Genomic DNA, 21,969 nt, shown 5'->3' on the forward strand with positions numbered 1-21,969 from the left:
GCCTGTTGAATGCTGCAACAGGTATGCTGGGTAGCTGGGGCATGCCTACAAATTCTGAATGGCAGGTACCATTGATTGCTTATAGTCAAGGCCCTGGGCAATTTGCAGCAGGCTGGGTCTAAATCCTATTGCAAGGTCCCTGCATTCTTTGACATTTTTGTGCAGTGACACATAAAATAAATGTCTAGAAGGTACATTTTTATTTAATTCAGTATGAAGGCAACCAACCTGATCAAGTCACTTGCCCCAGAATTATTTATTTTAGTGTTAAATTCAGTTTCTTTCTCATTGTCTCCATGCTTTTCTGCTCTGCCAGGGTCAACAAGCTGCACTGTGGAAGTTGTGAGGAGGAAGCTGAAGATTTTAGCAGCTGCATAGGAAGCTGTTGAGGCTTTTGGCTCCTGGGGGAGGCACTTTAGAAAGTGAGACAAGCCCTTTGATTGAGTGTTTCTGCAGTGAAGTGTTTTAAATACCAGCATTGTTATCTATCTTCTTTAGATTTCAGTTACCAATCAATAGAGATGAGTGAGGCAGTTCAGACAACAGCTTAGAAACATAACAGGAAAAATAAAATTAACGGCTTGTCTACACGGGAGGGCTTTATAGTGGATGAAATCAAGTTAATATGTTTGAAAACACTTGAATACATGCAACGCCATCTCATCACTGTTCACTAATTACACATTTATCACAAACTCTCTTGCAAAGTGGACGTTTGCTTCGAATCATATTAGTTCTTCTTCAAGTGATTGCTCATATCCATTCCAGTTAGGTGTGCGCGCGTCGCGTGCACGTTTGTCGGAAGACTTTTTACCCTAGCAACACTCGGTGGGTCAGCTGGGCGCCCCCTGGAGTGGCGCCGCTGTGGCACCGGATATATACCCCAGCCAAGCCAGTCACCCTTCAGTTCCTTCTTACCGCCCGTGTCCGTCGTTGGAACAGTGGAGTGCGGCTTAGCTGACCTCCACTCCCCCTAGCTACTCGTAGTTTCTTGTTCGTTATCGTGTATATAGTTATAATTCTTTTATAGATATAGATATGTATAGAGAGAGAGTTATATGTTTCTTCCTTGATAGTATAGTTAGTTCAGTAATAATTAGCGGGGTTCGGGGAGTAGCCCCTTCCCCGCACCCGGTGCCGGAGCCCATGCCCGGCTCACCGGGTTTCAAACTGCTCGGCCTGCCACAGGCCGATGCTGACAGGAGATCCGCACAACTCCTGTTTGAAGTGCCTCAGGGAATCTCACTTGACAGCTAAGTGCCCCTTTTGCAAGGCTTTCAAGCCACGAACAAAAAAGCGGGACATCAGGCTTAAACAGCTCCTCATGGAGGCGGCTCTCACCCCTCCAGCTTCGACACCGAGCGCTGGTCAGTCGGTGAGCAGAAGCGCCTCCACGGCACCGGACCGCACCGCTACACCCAAAGACCCTCGGCACCAGACGTCGCCGGCACTGAAGTCGGCTCCATGATGCTCTCTCTCCCTGAGGTTGAGAAAGGCCAAGACTCCTGCTGCTTCGGCACCGCCCGCACCGCAGCCAGAGAGTATGCCTAGGTCGGATCGCCCTCCGCTGACACCCTCCGCGGCACTGACTAAATCGGCACCGTCGATTCTGGTCCCACAAGGGCCGTCGAGTCCGGCGCCTGTTAGCTCCCCGGTGCATGCCGTGGTAGAGCTCACTATGCCGTCCACGCCAGAGGCATTCTCAGCAGCGAAGGACCTGATCGCCTTGACAGACGCGGCACTGCCTCTACCTCCGGCACCGCCGGTGAGGGTAATCCAATCCATAGGCAAGCTGACCTTGATTAGACCACCCTCTGTTGGCGCAGCGGACCGGCACTGCTCACGATCGCGGTCCCGCAGATGCTCCAGGTCCAGACGGCGCTCCCGCTCTCGACGCCGCTCGCAGTCCCGGCACCGTTCTACTACACAGCACTGGTCAGACTCACGGCACCGATTGGATTCCCATTCACCAGCTCTCTACACGCGGCACCGCTCCAGTTCTCGGCACCGCTCCAGGCACCGTGCCTCCCGAAGCCATTCACGACACCGGGATTCGAGATCTCGGTCTACCTCTTAGCACCAATCTGGTCGCAGGTCCCAGTTTCGATCCCGGTACCGATATGTGTCCCGGCACCGGTCCCCGATACATAGGCGAGCGAGGTCCGTTGGAACATCTGCACAAGGCTTCTCCGCTCCTCCATGACCATCCAGACATACATCGATGTCGTCCCACGCGGACAGCTACTATGACTAAGACCGCGATGTGGATGTGCCTACTGGAGTTTTTCAAGAAGCCCGGTCTCAGGACCCAGGACCTCACCAGTGGTCCTTTTGGACACCTTGGGCGTACCACCAGGCCCAAGGTGCTCTGCTAGTTCCGGCCTGCTCTGCTTCTTCATAGCACCGAGCACCAGAGGCCACAGTTAGCCGTCCTCCTTCACCCGGGATGGAGGAGCTGATAGTCCACCCACCGGGTTCCCCTGTGCCGCTGGAGCAGGAACTGGCGCATGAGCAAGAGGCCATACAGGACCCACTCGTCCCTGGCATTTCATCTTCTTCCTCTCCAGATGAGGCAGTGGCAGGGACTTCCTCTTCGGGACTGCCTCCAGTAGACCTAAGAGCCCATCAGGACCTCCTCAGGGGGATAGCGCTCAATATGAACCTCCAGGTGGAGGAAGTCCCAGAGGTCAAGGAGCCTGTAGTGAGCATCCTGTTGGCAGATACCCCCACTAGAGTGGCTTTGCCTTTCATCAGGACCATCCAAGCCAATGCCGATACCTTATGGCAGTCCCCAGCCTCCATTCCTCCTATGGCAAAGGGAGTCGAGCGAAAATACGTGGTACCCTCTCGAGGGTATGAGTATCTATATGTCCACCCTCCTCACTAGTTGTCCAATCGGTCAATGAGAGGGAGCACCATGGTCAACAGGTGCCAGCCCCAAAGTCAAAGGAGGCTAGACGGATGGACCTACTCGGCTGCAAGGTGTATTTGGTAGGCACCCTACAGCTCCGGGTGGCAAATCAGCAGGCTCTACTGAGCCATTATAGCTACAACACCTGGGCGGAGGTGGGTAGATTTACAGAACTACTCCTGCTGGACTCCCGCCATGAATTTGCTGCATTCCTAGAGGAAGGGAAAAAGGTAGCCAAAACCTCCCTCCAGGCTTCTCTAGATGCGGCCGACTTGGCAGCCTGAACTCTGGCCTCCGGTATCACCATGAGATGCATCTCATGCCTACAGGTTTCCAACCTCCCGCCTGAGTTACAATATACCATCCAGGACTTACCCTTTGATGGTAAGGGTCTGTTCTCGGAGAAGACTGACCCCAGGCTACAAAGCTTGAAAGACAACAGGGTCATCATGCATTCTTTGGGCATGCATACACCTGTGACCCAACGCAGACCTTTCCGTCCCCAGACTTACCACCCTTACTTTGTGCCCAGACACAGGCAAGACTTTAGCAGACAGCGTGGGCGGGGTGGCCGTAGACGCCAGTCTGGACCCCAAGGGGGCCAAAACCACGGCCCCTCAAAACCACCAGCGGGATCTAAGTCTGCCTTTTGAAGGTACGCCCGAGGACAGCATACCAGTTTCAGGACAGGATCCTTTTCTTCCCTTCTCCAGCCGCCTCTCCTACTTCCTCCTGGCGTGGTCCCAATTGACATCAGACCTCTGGGTCCTACGCACGGTGAAACAAGGATACCACCTCCAATTTGTTTCAACTCCGCCTTCCCACCCTCCAACCCAGTCCCTCTTCAGGGACCCCTCTCACTAGCAATTCCTCCTACAAGAGGTGCAGATGCTCCTCGCCATAGGAGCAATAGAGGAGCAATAGACGAAAAGGGCAAAGGGTTTTACTCCCGTTACTTTCTGATCCCCAAGTCGAAAGGAGGCCCAGGCCTATCCTAGATCTGCGAGGCCTCAGCAAGTTCATGATAAAGTTGAAGTTCCGCATGGTCTCCCTGGGGACCATTATCCCGTCCCTGGATCCTGGAGACTGGTATGCTGCCCTCGATATGAAGGATGTGTACTTTCACATCGCCATATTTCCTCCACACAGGAGGTATCTTCGCTTTGTAGCCAACCACCAGCACTTCCAATTCACGGTCCTCCCCTTTGGCCTCTCCACAGCCCCAAGGGTGTTTACAAAGTGTATGGCCATAGTCGCCGCACACCTCTGCCGACGTCGGATACACATATTCCCGTATCTGGACAACTGGCTCATCAGAGGAACCTCAGAGTCACAGGTCAGGCAGCACGTAGGCATTATCAGGGACCTATTCACACATTTAGGCCTGATGCTCAGTACGGAGAAATCCACCCTGGTCCCCACACAAAGGCTAGACTTCATAGGAGCTACCCTGGACTCCAATTTAGCCAAGGCCTACCTACCCCAGCCACGATTCCAGGCAATGGCGATGATCATTCAAGGTCTGCAGAACTTCCCGACGACCTCGGCTCGCACCTGTCTCAGTCTCCTAGGTCACATGGCTGCATGTACTTATGTGACCAAATATGCCAGGCTCCGCCTCCGACCCCTCCAAACGTGGCTCAATTTGGTCTACCATCCGGGCAGGGACCCAATAGACGCAATAGTTACCATTCCCCCGAACACCCTACGCTTCCTCGACTGGTGGCTAACCCCCTCTCTGGTATGTGCAGGGTTACCGTTCCATCTGCCACAACCCTCACTGTCCCTGACAATGGACGCGTCATCTCTCGGATGGGGGGCTCACCTCGGACATCTTCGTACCCAGGGCCTTTGGTCATCGCAGGAGCTGGCGCTTCACATAAATGTCCGAGAGCTGAGGGCGGTCCGCCTGGCGTGCCAGACATTCCAGCAGCATCTACACGGCTGTTGTGTCCCAGTGTTTACCGACAACACAACGGCCATGTATTATATCAACAAACAGGGAGGGACTCGATCTCCCCCCCCCCATGTCAGGAGACCATCCAACTCTGGGACTTCTGCATAGCCCACTCGATAGACCTGGTAGCATCCTTTCTCCCAGGGGTTTGGAACACTCTGGCGGATCAGCTGAGCAGATCCTTCCTCTGTCACGAATGGTCGATAAGACAAGATGTTATTCATTCGATCTTCCAGAAGTGGGGCTTTCCCCACATGGACCTGTTCGCCTCTCGCACGAACAGGAAATGCCAAGCGTTCTGCTCTTTCCAAGGTCTTTCACCAGGATCGATCTTGGACGCATTCCTCATGTCGTGGAAGCACTGCCTGCTCTATGCCTTCCCACCGTTCCCGCTGGTTCACAAGGTCCTGATAAAACTCCGCAGGGACAGAGCACATCTAATCATGATCACACCAGTGTGGCCCAGACAGCACTGGTACACCACACTGCTCAACCTGTCCATAGCCAGACCAATTACCCTGCCACTCCACCCGGACCTCATAACGCAGGACCACGGTAATCTTCACCACCCGGACCTGCAGGCCCTTCACCCCACGGCGTGGCTCCTGCGTGGCTAAACAGATCAGAGTTACACTGCTCCGCTCCTGTACAACATATACTCCTGAGTAGCAGAAAGCCTTCCACTCGGTCAACGTATCTGGCCAAGTGGAAACGTTTCTCCTGCTGGTGTGAAACGCAGAATGCTACTCCCTCTGAGGTCTCGATCCCCACTATCTTGGACTACCTCTGGTCTCTTAAGCAGCAGGGCTGGCAATATCTTCTTTGAGGGTGCACTTGGCGGCCATCTCCACATTCCATCCAGGAGAGAGTGGCCACTCTGTGTTTTCCCACCCTTTAGTTACTAGATTTCTCAAGGGCCTGGAGCGCCTCTGCCCCCAAGTACACCACCCTGCCCCTACCTGGGACCTCAACCTAGTCCTAAACAGGCTTATGCTTCCGCCATTCGAGCCGTTGGCAACTTGCTCACTGCTATACCTGTCCTGGAAGACAGTTTTTCTAGTAGCCATTACATCGGCCAGATGGGTCTCCGATCTTCGAGCGTTTACGGTGGACCCATCTGTCACGGAGTCACCGGGCGATGCTCTGGAACTGCTCCCCACCAAGCCAGGCAGGACTTTGGGGAGCCTCCTCTCCCTCGGAGCAGACTTGTTCAGGGCAAGAAGCTCACACATCTTCACCTCCTGGGTCTCTCCTTGGAGCATTCAGCATCCTCTGCCCCTCCGTGCGCTTCCCACAGCGAGCCCGCCTCAGTGGGGTCCTGCGGAAGCCACCGGGTCCTGCACCCCCACTTCGCAGTCAGACATGACTCTTAGCCAGCCAGTAAAACAGAGGTTTATTCGATGACAGGAACAGGGTCTAAAACAGAGCTTGTAGGTATAGAGAACTGGACCCCTCGGCCGGGTCCATTCTGGGGGTCAGTGAGCCAGACCCCCACGTCTGCCCCCAGCCAGCTCCAGACTAACCACCCCTCCCAGCCCCTTTCCCGGGCCAGGAGGTCACCTGATCCCTTTGTCTCCAACACCTTCAGCTGGCACCTTTGCAGAGGAGGGGCCCAGGCCATCAGTTGCTAGGAGACAGAGTGCCAGGCATTTAGGTGCACTGGCCCTTTGCTCTGCCAGATACTTAAGAACTGCCATGGGGACACTGAGGCACCAACACAGTACTCAGAGAAAACATTAAGAACTTTGCCAGTTCGTCACACCACCGTATACTGTCTTTCACAAGGACAAGGTACAGTTGCGACCACATCCGGCATTCCTCCCTAAAGTGATGTCGGCCATCCATACCAATCAGGACATCTTCCTTCAGGTCTTCTTCCCGAAGCCTCACTCATCTCGACGGGAACAGCAGTTACACTCCTTAGATGTCCGTAGGGCGCTCGCTTTTTATATCGATCGGACGAAGCGCTTCCGAAAATTCCCCCAACTCTTCATTGCAGTGGCTGACCGGATGAAAGGCCTACCTGTCTCCTCCCAGAGGATCTCCTCTTGGGTGACGGCGTGCATACACACGTGCTATGACCTGGCTCATGTTCCCTCGGGCCATCTCACTGCACATTCTACCAGAGCTCAGGCTTCATCAGGCACCTTCCTGGCCCATGTTCCAATCCAGGAGATATGTTGCGCAGCTACCTGGTCCTCGGTCCACACCTTTGCTTCGCACTATGCTCTGGTCCAACAGTCTAGAGATGATGCAGCCTTTGGCTCAGCGGTTTTGCACTCTGCCACATCTCACTCTGACCCCTCCGCCTAGGTAAGGCTTGGGAATCACCTAACTGGCATGGATATGAGCAATCACTCGAAGAAGAAAAGACAGTTACTCACCTTTGTAACTGTTGTTCTTCGAGATGTGTTGCTCATATCCATTCCAAACCCACCCTCCTTCCCCTCTGTCGGAGTAGCCGGCAAGAAGGAACTGAAGGGTGACTGGGTCGGCTGGGGTATATATCCGGCGCCATAGCGGCGCCACTCCAGGGGGCTCCCAGCTGACCCACCAAGTGTTGCTAGGGTAAAAATTCTTCCAACGAACGTGCACGCGGCGCGCGCACACCTAACTGGAATGGATATGAGCAACACATCTGAAGAACAACAGTTACAGAGGTGAGTAACCATCTTTTCAGCTATTGTTTGTGTGGATGCAGTTGTTGCACACTACTTTTTACATGCTTCCAGTGGCTATACAGGTTATCCATTACTGACCTATCAGTTTACCTTTGTGCCCTCCCTGCTCTGATGTCAAGTTTCCAGGACTATACCGCCTCCTTTCAGAAGCTGATACAGAACCAGATTTTGCCCATTTGCTCTTGGACCCCAGTATATCATTTTTTTTGCAGTGTGACCACCATAGCACTCCAGAAGCCCCACAACATGCCCTCATGCAGCCGCTTGGAGCTGGGCTAAGACCCTGGATCTCATTGCCATCTGGGGAGAAGTGGCAGTTCAGGAAGCTCTTGTGGCTAGGATAAAGACCTTTTTGTGTACATTGCAAAGTTGATGTCTGCAAGGGGTCATGACCAGGATGCCAAGCAGTGCCAGATAAAGAGCAAGTAGCTCAGGAGAAAGTACATTACAGCATGGGAAAAGAGAAGGCAATATGGCAAGGGATGTGACCTGTGCATTTTTTGATGAACTAGATAGGATTCTACACAATTCTAGTCCATCCTGTACAGACACCATTTGGGACCTACTGCCTGCACCTCACTCCACCGCCGATGAAGACTGACCAGACCCATCAGAGGATGAGCAGGAGGACACCAGAGAGGAGTTGTCTCCTGAGAGCCAGGTTCTTTTTGGGACTCAGGACCCTCATGACAGCTAGCTGCAGTCCCACCCTCCTGCAATGGGCTACGATTCCTGCCCTGCATAGGCTGAATTCAAGGCCCAGACAGAAACCCATTCGGGACTGAAAAGGCACATTCCCTGGAGGGAACTTCAGCATGTAATTCTGCGATCTAGTATTGTGCCACATTGCTGTCCGCAGCCATTGTAGGCAGATGTGAGCTAGGAGCCCTTCCGAGTATCTAGCCCCTGCCTCCCTTGGCTCATGCTGCCCATTGCCCCCTCACCCTCCAAAATGTTTCCTAAATGGTGGCTCCTCCACCAGGCAATCAGCCTCTGTGACATGCTAACGCCATGACTATTGACCATTTTCAGGCCCACGGCATGGAGGCCACTTGCCCATCTGCCTCTTCCTTTCCTCTTCCCTTATCTACCTTAAGTACTGAATCCATCCCCCTCCTCCTGCTCTCAACGTGGCCACTAGATTGGTGAAGCATAGTCTCCATACTGCCTTCACTCCCTCAACAGATTTGAATAATGAAAGCATTCATTTCTGCAGAAATCAAGTTTACTGAGACAGTTTTTACGGTAAAAGGAGTTTGGTGAGTGCTCATAGTTTACATGAGGTATAAATAAGAACATATGAAAGGTCATATTGAGTCAGACCAATGGTACATCTGGGCCATTAACCTGTCTCTAACAGTGGCCACTGCCAGATGCTTCACAGGGAATGAACAGAAAGGGCAATTCTGAGTTATCCATCCATTGTTATCCAGTCCCATCTTCTGGCAGTTGGAGATTTAGGGACACCCAGAGCATGGGGTTTCATCCCTGACCATTCTGGTTAATAGCCACTGATGAACCTGTTCTCCATGAACTTTTATAACTGGGTTCAAAAAAGCATAGATACTTTTTGTCCTTCACAACATCCCCTGGCAATGAATTCCACAGGTTGACGGTCCATTGTGTGAAGAAATACTTCCTTTTGTTTGTGTAATCTGCTGCCTGCTAACTTAATTGGGTGACCCCTAGTTCTTGTTATGTAAAGGGGTAAATAAATAACACTTCCTTATTCACTTTCTCCAGACTAGTCATGATTTTATAGACCTTTCGCATATTCCCCTTTAGTTATCTCTTGTCTAAGATGAACACTCCTGGTATTTTTAATCTCTCCTTATATGGATGCTGTTCCATACCACTAATAATAATTTGTTGCCCTTCTTTGTACTAATATCTTTTTAGAGATAAGGCTACCAGAAGTGCACATAGCATTCAAAGTGGGAGCGTACCATGGATTTATATAGTAGCACTAATATTTTCAGTTTTATTATCTATCCATTTTCCTAATGGCTCCTAACATTCTGTTCACTTTTTTTGACTGTTGCTCTACACTGAGTGGATGTTTTAAGGGAACTATCCACAATAATGACTCCAAGATCTTTCTTAAGTGGTAACAACTAATTTAGATCCCATCATTTTGTATGTATAGTTAGGATTATGTTTTCAAATGTGCATTACTTTGCATTTATTAATGCATATTATTGTTGAATTTCATCTGCCACTTTCTTGCCTGGTCATCAGATTTAGTGAGACCGCTTTGCAACTCTTCACAATCTGCTTTGGACTTAACTATCTCAAGTAATTTGCTATCACCTGCAAGTTTTGCAACCTCACTGTTTACCCCTTTTTCCAGATCATCTATGAATATGTTGAACAGCATTGGTCCCAGTACAGATCCTTGGGGTACCCTCTCTCCATTGTGAAAACTGACCTTCTATTGCTACCCTTTATTTCCTATCTTACTGATCCGTGAGAGGACCTTCCCCCTCATCCCATGACTGCTTAGTTTGCTAAAGAGCCCTTGATGTGGTACCTTGTCAAAGGCTTTCTGAAAGTCCAAGTACACTAGATCTAACGGATCACCCTTGCCCACATTCTTGTTGACTCCGTCAGAGAATTCTAATAGATGGCTGAGGCATGATTTCCTGTTACAAAAGCCTTGTTGACACTTTGCCAATTGTATTGTATTTATTTATATGTCTGATAATTCTATTCTTTACTGTAACTTCAACCAATTTGCCTGGTACTGAAGTTAGGCTTACCAGCCTGTAATTGCCAGGATAGCCTCTGGAGCTTTTTAAAAAAATAGCTGTTACAATAGCTGTCTTGTACAGAGGCTGATTTAAGTGATGTGTTGTATACCATAGTTCTGCAATTGTCTTTCCAGGCATGCCAACTGCTCCCTGCTGAGGAACAAATGCCCTGCTGTATGCATTCTAACTGATTATCATTGTATGGCTCTATTTATTGTTCTGTCTTCTGTGGAGATATAGCAGAACTTGAGACTGAGAAATTGTTCAATATAGTTTTGCATGTTGTAGGGAATGGATGCTTGCCCATGCCTCAGGTATAGCTTTCAAGTTCCTTCCACTCCTGCAGCATTTCTAGGGGAACCATCCTAGTGAATAACTTTGCAGCATATCTCAATGGTCTGTTCTTTACTATTTTTAATATGAGCATTCTCTGCCTCCTAGTCAGGCATTCTCTGCCTCCGTCCCAGTGTAACATCCTAGAGAATCAGGACAGCCTAATGGAGGTGTAGGGAGGATTACTAGCCAGCTCACCCCTGAAGCCTCCCATAACCCCCCCTTTTAACCTTACCAACATCACAGAAGTGCCTCCAGCACACAAACAAAACAGAAAAACCAAAGTGGTAACATAATTCTAAAAAGATAACCCTCCCTAGCCTGAAGTTTTTCCCACGGCTAGTCATCCCAGGCCTGCAGAACGTCCTCTCCCACCAATCCATGCTGGTTTCCCAGGCCCATCGGCTGTGCTGAGAACCATGTAACTCATTCAGGAACTGGTGAGGACTAGTTCACACAGGTCGGCAGCGTCCTCTTCCTCCTCCAGTGTGTTCTCCTGCTGCTGCCATAGAATATTCTCCTGTTTGTGGGGTGATTTGCAAAATGAAATGCCAATTTCATCTGACTTTAGTGCTATAATGCAACCCGGACAGGTTCTGAATATTCTCAGTTGTCACCATAGCAGAATGGAGCATTGTTGAGTTCATGCTGACTGACAGCAATTTGAAAATCGCACAAGACGGGAAAGGAAGGAAGAGGTGGAAAATGCAGAAATGTAGAATTAACAAAAAAAAATAGAACCTGTCTGGCTTCCCACAACTCACAGCAAAAACAATCCCTGTATGCATGCTACCCGGCAGCAAAACAAGACCTCTCCACAACACTACACCCTGAGTTTGCAGCAGACTGCTGCATTGTGTTCACACAGTGTGAATTGAAAATGGAACAAGTGTTCCGTGCGCATCCTGTTGGTGCGACTTGCATACTGTGAATTACCTGACTCACATCAAACATCTTTGGATCAAACCTGGATCAAACCCGAGACACACCCTAAGATTCTGGAGCGCAATTCTGGGCCAGTGGTAGCTTCTCCTCATTCTGTGGCTGCTGAATTGCAGAGTACATGGTGCCCTGTTTGTAGTGCTTTCCTCCAAGACTCATTGCTGCTCTATGAAGTTGAATTGGCTTTATTTCTTTTAAAAGTCTCCTTGCTGGGGACTGGGAATAGGATATGGATCTTTTCACCTCTACATTACTGATGTGATGGAGCGCAATCCACTAGTGAGTGAAAGTCATCAGTGGTATCTCATTTTGTGACGTGAGTTGATTGGCCTCAGGCCAGTTCCACGTAGCCGGCTGTTGAGTAGGGTATGGAGACTGAATTTCACTGTCACCTCTAGAGCTGATTTACAGGGTCAAGGCTGAGAAACACTGTCCAATTTGAGTGCATGTGGATGGGAATCTTGTCCTGCTTCTACCTGTGTTGCATCTACCCAGGAATAAACAGAGCATTTCAGTCTCAGGACCATCCAGACAGTAAGAGAAATGCAGAAATGTCTGTGAGCCCTTGGATAAAATTAATTGTGGGGGCAAGTCCGAGGTGTTTCCGTAAACCTACCCAGCAGCATGGTGTGGACACGAGGATGAGATGGTGTTTACGCCAGCTGAATTAGAGCATTTGTGGAAGGGCAAGGTTGTGTGTAGCTCTTATGGCTCTGATAAAAAGGAATCATAAAAGAGACACTCTGAGAAATGAAAACCTTTTAAATTCCCACGCAGTGGTGGAAGTCTTACCAGCTGGGCTCTGTTCCCCAAGCTATGGATCCAGTCAGCTTCTTTCTCTCCAATTTGTGCTGGCCTGTTCCTTCCCACATGCTCTGAGGAGCTACCTGCAATATTCCCTGTGCCTCACTGTGCAGACTTCTCTGGTAGATTATGGAAATAAAAAAACTGTACCATGAAAGCTGAGCCCTTTTGTGCACCATCTGTTTTCATTCCCCCACTCTCCATGTAACTTATGTGAGACAGCTTAGCCTTCTCTGTGGCCAGGAACCTGGCCTGGTTCATGCCCAAAGGGATCTTTGTGGAGCCCAGCTGTGCTTGAGGGGCTATGCCTGGCCTGTATCTGGGAATGCCTCGTGGGTCGAGGTCTGGGGGCACCCGCTTATTCTGTTCAGTTGTACATTTGACTTTCCTTTTTAATTCATAAAGCTCTCTGCTTAGCACAGATTCTGGATGGGACACACTGAGGCTACAGTTCCTTTACTCTGAATCTTTTGCTCCTGTGAGGGGAGAACAGTCTTAGGCACTTCACTTCTCCCGAATAAATTCCGAGGGGCTTGGCCTATATTGTGCTGCTGCGTTCTGTTCTGTGGCTTTGTGCTTTACTGACTCTGAGAATGTCCTGGTCACTTGTGCAGAAGAGACCTATCTCTTCCCCCAGCTATCTCTAGTAGGACCAGTCCATGCACAACTCAGAGAGCAGAGAGTTTCTCTAGGCAAAATGAGGTAGGAGGGAAGGGAGTGCCTCCTGTGTATAAGAATGGGGCTGTAGAAGTGTGAGAGCATTGCAGGGTATCAGGAAGGGAGACTGTTAGTGGGCATAAATGCAAGGGAGGCAGAGAGCAGGTGTAAAGAGGGGTCTGGAGGACTCTGTCAGGTGCTGCAGATGTAAGGAGTGTCAGGAGACGTGTCAAGTGGGAGCGGGTGTCTGGGGTTCAGGCAGACGGATAAGTGTGAGGGGTCTGTCAGGCAGGGATAGCTGCAAGCATGCAAAGTCTAAGGCTCCTTAGAAGCAGACTATTAACTGAGATGATCTGTTTTTATTTCCTCAGAGCTCTTGTCTATGCCAGCCGTAAAACGATTTTCTGTGTCGTTTGCAAAGCATCCGACTAATGGTACGTTTGCTTCCTTGATTTGACGTTTTTCTCACGCTTCTAACCTCATCCTCACGTTCTGTTCTTTCTGCACGTCGTTCTGTGTTCCCCTCCCTTCAGCCTTCTCGTGTTCCTCTGTGCGTTCGTGTATCTGGTGTCCAACTGTTCTACCGTTTTCCCTGTTGTCTCATTGTGACTAACCTGCTCACTTTGTGTTACTGTCTGTGAGGGGCCCAGGCCTGGGCAGGCTGTTAGAAGCCTGGCAGCCTGTTTATCCCAGAGGTGTTTGCACCTCGACTGACCAACCGAATGTGAGCAAACGAGAACTGGATCCTTTAGCAGCCTCAAGTTCTGTGCTGGCATCGTCTTCCCCATGCTCACTCTCTCCATCTCACTGATGGTGTGGGATGCATAATCGTGCAAACCCTGCAGCACAATCTGCCTTGACAGTCTGCATCCTGAGAGCAGCAGTGACTGGCTCCTTAGTCTGCTGTGTATGGGGGAGGAGGAAGAGCAAGGGCAGCTCTGGGGTTAGATGGTGTTAAGTGAGGCAAAGTCTGCCTCCATCTGGTGGCTATGGAAAATGCAATCTATGGAGGTGAGAGTAAGAGGATAAAACAGCAGGGATCCCTAGCATTTGCTCTAGCCAAGCTGCCCCTCAGCACAGTGGCCTTGGTAGCTCTGGTTCTCTCCTGGTCTCCCACTTGCACTGTCGCTTATAATGCTGGTCCCTCTCATGTCCACCCCTCAACTCTTTTCATCCCCCACCCAACGTGATGGCATTAGTAGGGCTGGTCTCACCTTTTCACATGCACCCTACCCCAAGCATGATGTCGCTGGAGAATTCACTTTTTATCACATACAAACAAATATGGTCCCGAAGGAAGGTCGTGGAATGTTCACTGACCTTCAGAGAGGCAGCGCTTTGCTCCTTTGCTGTGGGAAATCTTCCCCACTGAACCCATGAAATTCAGAGACTGGACTCCGTATTTGTTCCCCTCCTCTTAGCCAGGAGGGAAGGCAGCTGCAGTGCTATCTGCTTTGCTCTCCCCACCCTAACAGCAAGGAATAGGGGAAGAGTGGCCCTGCTTCTTGTGTGCTCCAACTCCCCTGCTCTGTGTAGTTTCTAACCTGACGCTGATTCTGTGCATCTTTAGATGTTTTGAAGACAATTGATGCTCCTGGTCTTACTGTCAAATGGTTCACAACTATTTTCTCTCTAAGCCTTAAACAGAAATGTTCAGAAAAAGTTTGTTTTACAGCTAACATTCCTCCCCATTCCTCATGGATAGGGAGTGGCTGGGACTAGAGCAGGTTATTAGGAGTTATCAGTATAAGTTCTTCTCTCCTAGATGGGTTAGGCTGTCTCCTCTCAACCTGAATGCTGGTGCTCAGTACACACTCTGATCTGGAAGACGAGTCTAAGATCAGAACAGAACCATCATAAAGCACAAAGCTATGGTCTGGCTAGTTTCTGAAGGGTGTGTCTGCACAGCCAAAGCTCTGCATGGGCTAGCCTGCATGTGCTGGCTGGATTTGCGCTGGCTCAGGTTACAAGAGCCAGGAAGACAGGGCAGCGTGGGCTTCAGCATGGATAGTTCAAGCCTGACACAGACCCTGAGTAATGCTCAGCTCACTAGTGCACTCTGAACACTGCTACTGTTGTTATCCACACTAGTGGGATTCATGCTAGCTCAGGTAGCTTAGCCTGTGTACAGCTTCTGGTGCGTAGACATAACTGAGTCTCCAAGCAGGTCAGACCATGGGAGAAATTGCCAGGTGGACTCGGTCTCATTCTGTGCAAAGGGAGCAGCTGCATGGCTCATTCCAGTATCTTTCTGAAAATAGTTTGGTAAGCATGTATGGCATGTGTCACTCTGATGAGCAGGCCAAGCTTTTCCTTTGTGGAGCAGCCTTCCATAGGCCACCCCCCCTCCTCTTTGTAACAGCAACCTGATGCCCATAGAGAGATTATAGAGGGAAATAGGGCACCCACAGTGCATGTTGGGGGAAAAAAGTGCACAGAGCATAGGGCTCTTTAATCCATCAGACAGAAACAACATGAGATCCAATGGCTGGGAGCTGGAGCCAGACAGATTTGTAGAAAACATTCTACAAATACATTAGAAGCAAGAGGAAGACCAAGGACAGAATAGGCCTATTATTCAATGAGGGGGGAAAGACAGTAACAGAAAATGTGGAAATGGCTTAGGAAATGTGGAGGTGCTTAATGACTTCTTTGTTTTGGTTTTCATCAAGAAGGTTGGTGGCAATGGAATGTCTAAAATAGTGAATGCCAGTGAAAATAAGGTAGGATCAGAGTCTAAAATAGGGAAAGGACAAGTAAAAAATTACTTAGACAAGTTAGATGTCTTCAAATCACCAGAGCCTGATGAAATGCATCCCAAAATGCTCAAGGAGCTGATTGAGGAGATATCTGAGCCATTAGCAATTATCTTTGAAAAGTCAAGAAAGATGGGAGAGATTCCAGAAAACTGGAAAAGGGCAAATAAAGTGCCCATCTATAAAAAGGGAAATAAAAACAACCCAGGGAATTATTGACCAGTCAGCTTAATTTCTACACCTGGAAAGATAATGGAGCAAATAATTTAGCAATCAATTTGCAAACACCTAGAATATAATAAGGTGATAAATAACAGTCAGCATGGATTTGTCAAGAACAAATAGTATCAAACGAACTTGATAGCTTTCTTTGACAGAGTAACAAGCCTTCTGGATGGGGGGAAACAGTACATGTGGTATATCTTGACTTTAGTAAGGCTTTTGATACTGTCTCGCATGACCTGATAATCTAGGAAAATACAATCTAGATGGAGCTACTATAAGGTGGGTGCATAACTGGTTGGAAAATCATTCACAGAGAGTAGTTATCAGTGGTTCACAGTCATGCTGGAAGGGCATAACAAGTGGGGTCCTGCAGGGATTGGTTCTGAGTCCGGTTCTGTGCACAGAATCATAGAATATCAGGGTTGTAAGGGACCTCAGGAGGTCATCTAGTCCAACCCCCTGCTCAAAGTAGGACCAATCCCCAACTAAATCATCCCAGCCAGGGCTTTGTCAAGCCTGACCTTAAAAACCTCTAAGGAAGGAGATTCCACCCCCTCCCTTGGTAACCCATTCCAGTGCTTCACCACCCTCCTAGTGAAAAAGTTTTTCTAATATATCCAACCTAAGCCTTCCCCACTGCAACTCGAGACCATTACTCCTTGTTCAGTTGTCTGGTACCACTGAGAACAGTCTAGATTCATCCTCTTTGGAACCCCCTTTCAGGTAGTTGAAAGCAGCTATCAAATCTCCCCTCATTCTTCTCTTCTGCAGACTAAGCAATCCCAGTTCCCTCAGCCTGTCCTCATAAATCACGTGCTCCAGCCCCTTAATCATTTTTGGTGCCCTCTGCTTTCCAATTTTTCCACATCCTTCTTGTAGTGTGGGGCCCAAAACTGGGCACAGTACTCCAGATGTGGCCTCACCAATGCCGAATAGAGGGGAATGATCACATCCCTCGATCTGCTGGCAATGCTTCTACTTATGCAGCCCAAAATGCTGTTAGCCCTCTTGGCAACAAGGGCACACTGTTGGCTTATATCCAGCTTCTCATCCACTGTAACCTCTAGGTCTAGGTATTGAAGGCTATGTGCTGTTCAGAAAAGACAGGAAGAAAGGCAAAGGTGGCGGAGTAGCCTTGTACATCAATGATGAAATTAAATGTAGCGAAATAAGATGCGATGGAATGGATAAGACGGAGTCCGTCTGGGCAAAAATCACGCTGGGTAAAAAAGCAACTAGAGCTTCCCCTGAGATAGTGCTTGGGGTGTGCTACAGACCGCCGGGATCGGATTGGGATATGGATAGAGACCTCTTTAATGTCTTTAATGAAGTAAACACAAAGGGGAAATGTGTGATTATGGGGGACTTCAACTTCCCGGATATAGACTGGAGGACGAGTACTTGCACAAATAATAGGGGTCAGATTTTTCTGGATGTGATAGCGGATGGATTTCTTCATCAAGTAGTTGAAGCACCTACGAGAGGGGATGCCATTTTAGACTTGGTGTTGGTGAGCAGTGAGGACCTCGTAGAAGAAATGGTGGTAGGGGACAACCTTGGTTCGAGTGATCATGAGCTGATTCAGTTCAAACTAGATGGAAGGATAAACAAATGTAGATCTGCGATTAGGGTTTTTGACTTCTCGAGGGCTAATTTTAAAGAGTTAAGGAAATTAATTAGGGAAGTGGATTGGACGGAGGAATTAGTGGATTTAAATGTGGAGGAGGCCTGGAATTACTTTAAGTCACAGCTGCGGAGACTGTCGGAAGCCTGCATCCCGAGAAAGGGGAAAAGAACCGTGGGCAGGAGTTGCAGGCCAAACTGGATGAGCAAGCAACTCAGAGAGGGGATTAGACAAAAGCAGAAAGCTTACAGGGAGTGGAAGGAAGGCAGGATCAGTAAAGAAAGCTACCTTGCTGAGGTCAGAACATGTAGGGATAAAGTGAGGAAGGCTAAAAGCCGCATTGAACTGGAACTTGCAAAGGGAATCAAAACCAATAGTAAAAGGTTCTACAGCCACATAAATAAGAAGAAAACAAAGAAAGAAGAAGTGGGGCCGCTATACACTGAGGATGGAATGGAGGTTAAGGATAACCTAGGCATGGCCCAACATCTAAACAAGTACTTTGCCTCGGTTTTTAATAAGACTAGTGAGGAACCTTGCGATGATGGAGGGATGATAAACGGGAATGTGGATATGGAAGTGGATATTACTGCAACTGAGGTAGAGGCCGTACTTGAACAGCTTGATGGGTCGAAGTCGGAGGGCCCGGACAATCTCCACCCGAGGATATTAAAGGAACTGGCGCGTGAAATTGCGAGCCCGTTAGCGAGAATTTTTAAGCAATCGATAATCTCGGGTGTTGTGCCGTATGACTGGAGGATTGCTAATGTAGTTCCTATTTTTAAGAAAGGGAAAAAGAGTGATCCGGGTAATTATAGGCCTGTTAGCTTGACGTCTGTAGTATGTAAGGTCTTGGAAAAAATTTTAAGAGAGAAAGTAGTTAAGGACATAGAGGTCAATGGTAATTGGGACGAATTGCAACACGGATTTACTAAAGGTAGATCGTGCCAAACCAATCTGATCTCCTTCTTTGAGAAGGTGACGGATTACTTAGATAAAGGAAATGCGGTAGATATAATTTACCTAGATTTCAGTAAGGCGTTCGACACGGTTCCGCACGGGGAGCTGTTAGTTAAATTGGAAAAGCTGGGAGTGAATATGAAAGTTGTAAGGTGGATAAGGAACTGGTTAAAGGGGAGACTCCAGAGGGTCGTATTGAAAGGTGAACTCTCGGACTGGAAGGAGGTCACCAGTGGAGTCCCTCAAGGATCGGTTTTGGGACCGATCTTATTTAACCTTTTTATTACTGACCTTGGCACAAAGAGCGGGAATGTGCTAATAAAGTTCGCGGATGACACAAAGCTGGGGGGTATTGCTAACACGGAGAAGGACAGGGATACTATTCAAGAAGATCTGAACCACCTTGTAAACTGGAGTAATAGAAATAGGATGAAATACAATAGTGAAAAGTGCAAGGTCATGCATTTAGGAATTAATAATAAGAATTTTGGATATACGTTGGGGGCGCATCAGTTGGAAGCGACGGAGGAAGAGAAGGACCTTGGGGTACTGGTTGATAGCAGGATGACTATGAGTCGCCAATGTGATATGGCTGTTAAAAAAGCAAATGCGATTTTGGGATGCATCAGGCGGGGTATTTCCTGCAAGGATAAGGAGGTGTTAGTACCGTTGTATACGGCGTTGGTGAGACCCCATCTGGAATACTGTGTGCAGTTCTGGTGTCCCATGTTCAAGAAGGATGAACTCAAACTGGAACAGGTTCAGAGACGGGCTACGAGGATGATCCGAGGAATGGAAAAACTGCCTTATGAAAGGAGACTCAAAGAGCTTGGCTTGTTTAGCCTGGCCAAAAGAAGGCTGAGGGGGGATATGCTCGCCCTATATAAATATATCAAGGGGGTTAACGTTAGGGAGGGAGAGGAATTATTTAAGTTTAGTACTAATGTAGCCACGAGGACGAATGGGTATAAACTGGATATTAGGAAGTTTAGACTTGAAATTAGACGGAGGTTTCTGACCATTAGGGGAGTGAAGTTCTGGAATAGCCTTCCGAGGGAAGTAGTAGGGGCAAAAGACTTTCCTGGCTTTAAGACAAAGCTTGATAAGTATATGGAGGGGATGTTATGATAGGATCGTTAATTTGGGCAATTGATCTTGAATTACCACCAGACAGGTCTGCTCAATGGTCTGCGGGGAGATGTTGCATGCGATGGGTACTGAGTTGCTGCGGAGAACTCCTTCTTGGGTGCTGGCTGGTGACTCTTGCCCACATGCTCAGGGTTTAGCTGATCGCCATATTTGGGGTCGGGAAGGAATTTTCCTCCAGGGCGGATTGGCAGGTGCCCTGGAGGTTTTTCGCCTTCCCCTGCAGCGTGGGGCACGAGTCGCTTGCTGGTGGTGTCTCTGCAGCTTGAGGTCTTCAAACCATTTTTGAGGATTTCAATAACTCGGTCCTGGGATAGGGGTTGTATAAAATTGGATGGGTGGGGTTCTGTGGCCTGCCTTGTGCAGGAGGTCAGACTAGATGATCAGATTGGTCCCTTCTGACCTATGAGTCTATGAGTCTAGGTCCTTTTCTGCAGAACTGCTGCCTAGCCACTCGGTCCCTATTCTGTAGAAGTGCATGGGATTCTTCCATCCTAAGTGCAGGATTCTGCACTTGTTGTTGTTGAACCTTTTGTTCAATATCTTTATTAATGATTTAGTTAATGGCATAGAGAGTACACTTACAAAGTTTGTGGATGACACCAAGCTGGGAGGGGTTGCAAGTGCCTTGAAGGATAGGATTAAAATTCAAAATTATCTGGACAAACTGGAGAATGGGTTTGAAGTAAATAGGATGCAATTCAGTAAGGACAGGGGGGTTGGACTAGATGACCTCCTGAGGTCCCTTCCAGCCTGATATTCTATTCTATGACTAATGCAAAGTACTCCACTTATGAAGGAACAATCAATTGCACACATACAGAATGGGAAATGACTGCCTAGGAAGGAGTACTGTGGAAAGGGATCTGGGGATTATATGAGTCAACAGTATAACGCTGTTGCAAAAAAAGCAAACATCATTCTGGGATGTATTGGCAGGAGTGTTGTAAGCAAGACACAAGAAGTAATTCTTCTGCTCTACTCTGTGCTAATTGGGCTTTAACTAGAGTGTCGAGTTCTGGGCACCACATTTCAGGAAAGATATGGACAAATTGGAGAAAGTCCAGAGAAGAGCAACAAAAATGATCAAAGGTCTAGAAAACATGACCTATGAGGGAAGATTGGAAAAAATTGGGTTTGTTTAATCTGGGGAAGAGAAGACTGAGAGGGGACATAACCGTTTTCAAGTACATAAAAGGTTGTTACAAGGAGGAAGGAGGAAAATTGTTCTTCTTAACCTCTGAGGATAGGACAAAAAGCAATGGGCTTAAATTTGCAGCAAGGGAAGGTTAGGTTGGACATTAGGAAAAACTTCCTGACTGCCAGAGTGGTTAAGCACTTGAATAAATTGCCTAGGGAGGTGTCAGAGCAGGTTGAACAAACACCTGTCAGGGATGGTCTAGATAATATTTAGTCCTGCCTTGAGTGCAGGGGACTGGACTAGATGACCTCTCAAGGTCCCTTCCAGTTCTATCATTCTATGAAATGCAGACTAGAAATCAGGTGCACGTTTTAACAGTGAGGGTAATTAACCACTGGAACAACTTACCTAGGGACACGATGCATTCCCTATCTAAATCCAGACTGGATGTCTCATTCAAAAAGATCTGCTGTAGCTCGACCACAAGCGGTGGGCTTGATGCAGGAACCACTGGGTGAAATTCTCTGCCCTGTGCCAGAGGCTGGACTGGATAATCATAATAGACCCTTCTGGCCTTAAAATCTGTGACTCCAGGAGTAACTGGGCTACAATATCATGAGTCCCACAGTGCGTAAAGGGAAGGAATTTAGTCGTCTTTCCACAGTGCCCTGAGGATAACAATACAATTCTATGGAGTGGGGCGATATGTTTCCCAGTGTTTCTTGGCATTGTTGTCTTCTTGGGGGCTGTAAATAACTTGTGCCCCTCTGCATTTTCAGAACCTCCAGGTGATCTGTTCTCAGCTAATTTCTCAGCCTCTCTGCTGGCTATTTTCCAGCCTTGCTATGCTCTCCAAGCCCTACATTTTTCTTCCCCATACACAGTGCTCAGGATTCTGGCACCAAAGGCTGAATCTCAGTTTCTTGGTTCAGTTTGAGAAGGGCCAGGCTTGGGACTACCTTTCTTGTTTTGTAGCCTGGCCTGATCTTAATTACACACAGGCTAAAAATGTGTTCCTGGGGTTTGTTCATTTTAGAAAAACTAAAATCTTGGAAAGAAACAACCTAAATGTATATGAGCTC

At 48.4% G+C, this 21,969-nt stretch overlaps 1 protein-coding gene across 18 annotated transcripts in view; it reads left to right on the forward strand.

Moving 5' to 3' along the window:
* The window catches only part of PPIP5K1 (diphosphoinositol pentakisphosphate kinase 1), a 232,533-nt gene that overhangs the window by 103,706 nt on the left and 106,858 nt on the right, over nt 1-21,969 (forward strand). For 13 of the 18 annotated variants that reach the window (XM_050967192.1, XM_050967191.1, XM_050967205.1 and 10 more), the window contains one exon: nt 13,407-13,469. The exons of the other annotated variants lie outside the window; for them this stretch is intronic. In XM_050967192.1, coding sequence (XP_050823149.1) covers nt 13,407-13,469 — 63 coding nt within the window. The remainder of the gene's footprint in view (nt 1-13,406; nt 13,470-21,969) is intronic. 18 annotated transcript variants of the gene reach the window in all.

The sequence above is a fragment of the Gopherus flavomarginatus genome, chromosome 9 (genome assembly GCF_025201925.1).
Source record: "Gopherus flavomarginatus isolate rGopFla2 chromosome 9, rGopFla2.mat.asm, whole genome shotgun sequence".
NCBI lineage: Eukaryota > Metazoa > Chordata > Testudines > Testudinidae > Gopherus > Gopherus flavomarginatus.